General features: G+C 31.1%; 1 protein-coding gene across 3 annotated transcripts in view; it reads right to left on the bottom strand.

The window, feature by feature from the left end:
- LOC108770023 (serine/threonine-protein kinase SIK3) overlaps positions 1–6,949 on the bottom strand; it is a 122,031-nt gene that overhangs the window by 69,440 nt on the left and 45,642 nt on the right. For all 3 annotated transcript variants that reach the window (XM_018521311.1, XM_018521313.1, XM_018521314.1), the window contains exon 4: positions 5,758–5,881. In XM_018521311.1, coding sequence (XP_018376813.1) covers positions 5,758–5,881 — 124 coding nt within the window. The remainder of the gene's footprint in view (positions 1–5,757; positions 5,882–6,949) is intronic.

Genomic DNA, 6,949 nt, shown 5'->3' with positions numbered 1-6,949 from the left:
GCATACTTTGAATGAACTTACTTTGTATTGTTTTGTTTAAATAAATACATCTTTTTCATTAAAAAAGGGCGGAAACTTATTCCCATACCCAATATTTTAGCAATAAAATTGTATTGATTGTTTCCAAAAAAACTGCAAGAGACAAAAATTATTTATTTTTTTCTCATAAAGTTCTGAGAATTCTTTTAGAATTTTTTCAAAATTTTTTAATACCGTATTTTCTCATGTTGATAAAAATAAGAAAATGCAGTACTAAAAAGTTGATAAAAAATTCTGAAAAAATTCTCAAAACTTTATGAGAAGAAAACAAATAATTTTTGTCTCTTGCAGTTTTTCTGTAAAGTTGATAGTATTTGAGTAAAAAATCATTGAAAACCAATATTTTGCAATTTTTCGCAGCGGCGAAGACAGCCGACTCGATGCCGGTAGGTGTCTGCTTGGTGGGGATACAAGTGGTGGGGCTGGTTTTCCATGTTGCCGGGAACCAAGTGTGCATCACTGAACACCACTCAGATTGGTATAAATGGGTCGAATTTATCAGAGTACTGGCCATTATAATCGTAACGTTCAAAATCGAAACATCTAATTATCCAGTTCCTGTACTATTGACAGAGATATTGTTAACACAGGTAAATAATTCTAAATTAAGGTTTTATATAAATAAGTTCTTTGACTTGACTTTTGTTAATTTTAATGCAACAGAATTTGGAAATCTTGTGTACAATTTTTCATTTCGCCGATTATTACGTACCTTGAAGGATTTTATGTGGCTTTTCGAAGGCCTTCTGATATAGACGTGGAATATTAATTACCGAAGAATTAATTTTGTACATAGATGAAATTGTGAACAGCACGATCTAAATTTGCGTTGATTCGAAAAACATTAGAATGAATTGTAGTTAATAGCGGCTTTATAATTTTTATTATTTAATTTAACTTTGCCTTTGTATCTCGCCTCACTTGAACGGAAGATGGTCTAATTTAAGACCGAAACGTCTTTCTGTATTCTTTTTATAATATATTATTTTCGCCTCTGACAACCGGCGTAGTAGTTTATTGCTTCTTATTTGATTTTTGTTTTTAATATCAACCACGTTTTGACCTAATTTTGTAAAATATAAAAAGTACAGTGAATTTGGAAAATCAGTGTTTAGCATTGGATCGATTTTGATAACCGGATTGGGTCAATATGAAATCAAAACCATAGACGGATTCAGAACTAATATAAAAGCCGATAATATAAACATTCAAACGGAAGTTCACGTCGTTCCGGACAGTGCTATTCAATATGACATGATACTTAGTCAGTCTTTACTACAAAATAGTACGATAGTAATCGACCAGGATAATCTCAAATTTATGACACCGAACACGATAAATGCGACAACGCGTAAAGAGGAAGAAGAGATGGACATTTGTGAGAGGATGATCAACAATCGGAAACCAAAGAGAAGGAGCCTTTATGCTACATAACGCTGAATAATAATAAGCTAGATCTTGACATAGGCAACTCACAACATTCGGAAGCTGTTGCTAAGCTGGTTAATGATTATAGACTAGTCACTCTGAAGGAAACAAAAGTTTAGATGAAGATTATTCTGAAAGATGACAAACTAATATATTAATGTCCACGAAGATTATCATGATCAGAACAAAAGGTTGATAAACAAATCAAACATTGGTTAGAGGATGGCATTGTGAGACCGAGTTCATCCGAATATGCAAGTCCACCGTCCTGGTTAAGAAGAAAACGGGAGATGTTAGAATTTGCGGCGACTTAAGAGAATTAAACAAAAAAAACTATACGAGACATTGCCACTACCCATTGCCGATAATAGAAGATCAACTGGATAAATTGACGGGGGCCAAGGTATTTACCGCGCTTGACCTCAAAAATGGATGTTTCCACGTGCCTGTTGAAGAAGAGAGCCGTAAATACACATCCATCATAATTCCAAACGGTCAATACGAATTTCTACGATGTCCATTCGGCATGTGTAACAGTCCTTCAATGTTCCAATGCTATGTTAATGAAATATTAACAAAGAGTTAATCTTAAGAGGAAATACTCACACATATATATGGGTGATTTTATCATACCGACAAATAATAACAAACAGGCACTAGAACGATTAAAGATGGTGTTGGAAACTGCATCGATGTATGGATTGAAATTTAACTGGAAGAAGTCACAATTTTTGAAGAATAGCATTGAATATTTATGTCACGTGATAGAAAACGGACCGATTAAACCGTCACCGAAGAAAATCAGTGCAGTAACACACTTTGCGAGGCCTACGACGAAAAAACAAGTACAGAGTTTCCTGGAACTCTCCAGATACTTCAGAAAATTTATTCATGATTATGCCCGACTGGCACGTCCACTATTCAAGCTGCTTAAAAAGGATGTACCATTCCGGTTCGGATTAGAAGAGGAAGCAGCTTTTAATCAACTAAAAGAAGTTATCTACGAACCTAGTTTTAAAGATTTTTTATCATCAAAAGGAAACAAAATTGCACATTGATGCATCGAGCGAAGGCTATAGAGCCGTTTTACTTCAACGGGACGACACTGGACAACTTCATCCAGTACAATACATGAGCAAGAAAACAATGGATGCTGAAAAGAAGAAGCACAGTTATGAATTAGAGGTCCTGGCTGTAGAAATTTGTGCAGTTTAACTGAACATCTAAATATAATTAACTGGATGTTCAGTTAAACTGCAAAAATTGCTACTAGGATTTATTTCCCAAATTATCTTTTTACATTGTCGGAATAACTTCGTTTCAATCCTGTCATGAATAAAAATGTATTCAAGACCCAAGAATTTTTTTTATTAAAAAGAATAAGACTCACTTTGTTTCCATCCTGTATTATGGACAAAAACGGATTTGAGACTCTTGAATCTCTTTTGGATTAAAAGAATAGCAATTACGTCATTTAAATTCATGGATTAAAATGGATTGCGTGGCTCGCGAAACTTTTTTTCGATTGAAAGAATAGGAATTCCGTAATTTCAATCCCACGTCGTGGATTAAAATAAATTCAAAGAATTCTTAAACTTGAACTTGATTAAAATGCATTCAAAAAATTAAAAAATTAGATTCGGCAATGACTACACAAATTCATTTCTACCCATCTCAATCCTTTTCCAGATACTGAGTCGTTACCATTATCCGTTACTGCTGATCATTAAAAAAATAGCTCATTTCTGCTTTATTCGTTACATAACGAGTTAAAATAAGGAGTTATTTTCCATTCTTGAAAATTTTTTCATTTTGATAGAAAAGAACACGCCATAATTATCGCAGAAACACGCCACACCGCTATGTAGCCATGGCTGCATGTAATATAAATTCTTCGCGCTCCTCTAGTAACCCCCAGTATCTGGAAATGGATTAAAATAAATTGAAATAGATTCGTTTGGTCACTGCTGAATCCAAGTTGTGGACTTTTTGAATCTTTTCAATCCAATTCAAATAAACAATATTTGAATCCATTTTAATCCATGACGTGGGATTGAAACTACGGGATTCCAATTCCTCTCAATTGAAAAAGTTTTACGAAAAAAATGTGTCACGGAATCCAATTTAATTCATGACGTGGAATTGAATCTACAGGATTTGTATGTCTTTCAATCGAAAAAAAATTTTATGGGAAAAATAAGCCATGAAATTTATTTTAATCCGTGACATAGGATTAAAATTATGTAATTTTTTTTCTTTCAATCCAATGCAGGTTTGAGAGCTTCAAATCCATTTTTGTCCATAATACAAGATAAAAAAAAGTGAGTCTTATTCTTTTCAATCGAAAAAAAATTTTTAAGGTCATGAATCCATTTTAATTCGTGACACAGGATTGAAACAAAGTTTTTTTTATTTCAATAAAGATAATTTCATGTTTTTCAAAGTAAACCCTAGTAATGAATTCTCAGCTCTAATATTGATGAAATTATGTGTTCATTAGACGCGTTTTTTGTAAGAAACGAAAGAATCTGACAGAAAAAAACGTCACTTTATCTTGTGAAGCGAAATTAATCTTAAATTGAAGACTGTTCAAGTTAGGAAATCTATCATATTCAGAGCATTCGTGAAAGAAATACGATTTAACTATATGTACACAGTTGTACATATAGTTAAATTGTATTTCTTTCACGAATGCCCTTAACATTCGAGGTATCAGTTGGATCATCGAAGTAGCAGTTCCCGTAAGATTATAGAGGTCAAACACGTGATACAGCTTCAAGATGAGTGACCGTTTGAGAGCATCATAAAAATTAATTCGCTAATATAGGTGAAAATGATTTTTTAATTATAATTTTGTCGTGTGTGCATTTTAGAATATGATGTACCAGTTTACTTATTTTAGCAATAACATTAATTAATTTTATATCAGATTAACAATTGAAATCCATCTGAGTCCATAAAAAATAAATCTATTTGAATCCATTTGAATCCATAAAAAAGAATTATGTTCTATTCCCGTATATGAATAGAAAATGATTCAATTTTATTATGTTTAATTCTTTTCTATACATGGATCAAGAATTTGGATTCAAATGTATTAAAATGGATTCAAAATTTTTAATCTATTTCAACCCTTTTTCAGAGACTGGGCCTACAATGCTGGACGGCATCTCGCCGCGCATTTACATTGGGCTGGGCTTATTCGATGATTTTTAATAATTATATATAATATCTCGTTAACTATTACGAAAATTACAAAATAGTACATGATTTTTCAACTCAGTCTAGCCTCAGTGCGCCTCTACCTGCACACGAGCGCTGTGTCAATGAAACACTCTGTTTTACAGGTATTCCGATATACACTACAAATCTACAGAACAATACTGAAAATCTACAGTATATGTATAAGTTGTGAGCTATAGATTTTTAATACAGACGATGCATAATATTTGAACACAGTCATAAGTGCCTGTTGTATGTATTTATCTATTGATAGATATCACATATTGATAGGACAAGATCATAAAATTAACTAATCAAAACATTCGCGCTTTCTTTAAAGAAAAAGGAAAATTTTTATTTTTTTTTTCTCAATTTTTGTATTTTCCCTCATTTTTTCTCTTTTCTCTTTTTTCCCCTCAAAAATTCCATCTTTCCAAAAAAGAAAATTTTCCCTCAAAGTGGAAACACTGCTTATATCATACATATAGAGCGTTTAAAATTAGAAAGATCAAAATTTTTAATATTAATGCCTATTTTTATTTATATAGATTTCAAAAAAGTTAAAAGCAGGGAATAGAAAAGTTACTTTTCCATTACTTTTACAATAACAATTTGATAATAATGTTGCAATTTTTTATGACTGTAACAACTTAGCTGAGGTTAGGAAAATTACCTTAAAAAATAAATTGTCATCATTACGAGTTATTTGTCGAAAAAAAAAAAGATAAGTAACCAGTAAGCCGTAAAATTACTCATTACAAGTTACATTAAAAAGTAACAAGTTACAAATTGCGAGTTTTGTTTTCAGTAACGAATGACTTTTCTAATCCATTATAACTATTGACTATTCCAACACTGGTGTTACATTATCATAAAAAATACGCAACGCCATAACCAAATCATTATTACAACAAGGTAACCAAGTAACTAAATAACGGCAGTTACAGTAACTATTTATTTCTATTCCCTGATTAAAAGCGGTGCAAAGTTAATTGTGTGTAACCTCCCCTTGAAAGTTACTAATTAATAGTAAGTATAAAGTATTGCTTATTAGATTAGCTTGTTTACCTGCAGACATAAAAAATGGTATTCTGAATTTCCCTGAGACAACCACAGATCGTAACAACTGCATTGTAGGTCCATCAAATGGTAGAGCACCGCAAACTAATACATATAAGACAACGCCAAGACTCTGAAATAGTATGTATTGCATTTTATATATATTGCAGTTATAATAATGCAAGTATAAGATACATTAATAATGTTCTCTTTTAATATAAAAAGGTGTAAAGACACACGAACTTCTAGGCTCCCGACTCATCTCTTCAAAGGAGATATTGTATTTCTTGCATGATAACATAATAATAAGAGTTTTTATATTGAAACTCTCTTTCTCACTTTTGTCAAAACATATACCTATTTTACTTTAGATACAGAGTGAACATTAGTTCAACTATAAAAAACAGACCTTTTGACACAATCAATATTTTACGCCAAATACAAGAGTAAATAATACAAGAGCAATAAGATTATCCATTTAAATGTTTGATCTAAAAACATTGTAATTTACTATCTTGTGGCTCTATTGATTATGAAACGTTAAGACACGCTCTGTAGGCTGCCTATAAACTTATGAAAAAACATATCTATCGGGAGCCTAAAGGTGATGCGCATGTCTACTATGATAGAAATAAATAGATGGAATCGTTGAAAGTATTTGTGAAATCATTGAAACAAAACATAAAAATAACTAAAATATACTGAATACATTTTAGTATAAATAATATGTTTAATACCAAAATATTAAGAATTCTGAAGATAATTATCAAAAACGATGAAAAAATATAATAATAAAAAAGTATAAAAAGTAATGTAAGATATATCTTCACAGATTTATTAACAAATATTTGAACACTGAAATATGCTGCAATATCATAGATTCTATAGAAAGTTATTAAAAATAAAAGAAAAGAAATATGAAAAATAATGCAAAATACACATGTAATATTTTTTATTAATTTATTAACAGAAGCTAACTACTGAATTATGATAAAATCCTAATGAATTTTAAAGATAATTATTAAAAACGCTGGAAAAGAAATAAAAAGTAATATAAAATGTATAATACTTTTTACTAATTTACTTAATCATTAACAAATTGAACACTGAATATGCCTCGGTAGTCTAATGGCTCAGGACGCTCGTACGGTTTACAAGAGATCCGGGTTCAAATCCCGGCCGAGGTAATATTTTTCGCAAT

The sequence above is a fragment of the Trachymyrmex cornetzi genome, unplaced genomic scaffold (assembly GCF_001594075.2).
Source record: "Trachymyrmex cornetzi isolate Tcor2-1 unplaced genomic scaffold, Tcor1.1 scaffold983, whole genome shotgun sequence".
NCBI lineage: Eukaryota > Metazoa > Arthropoda > Insecta > Hymenoptera > Formicidae > Trachymyrmex > Trachymyrmex cornetzi.
This window is presented reverse-complemented; position numbering and strand designations above follow the sequence as displayed.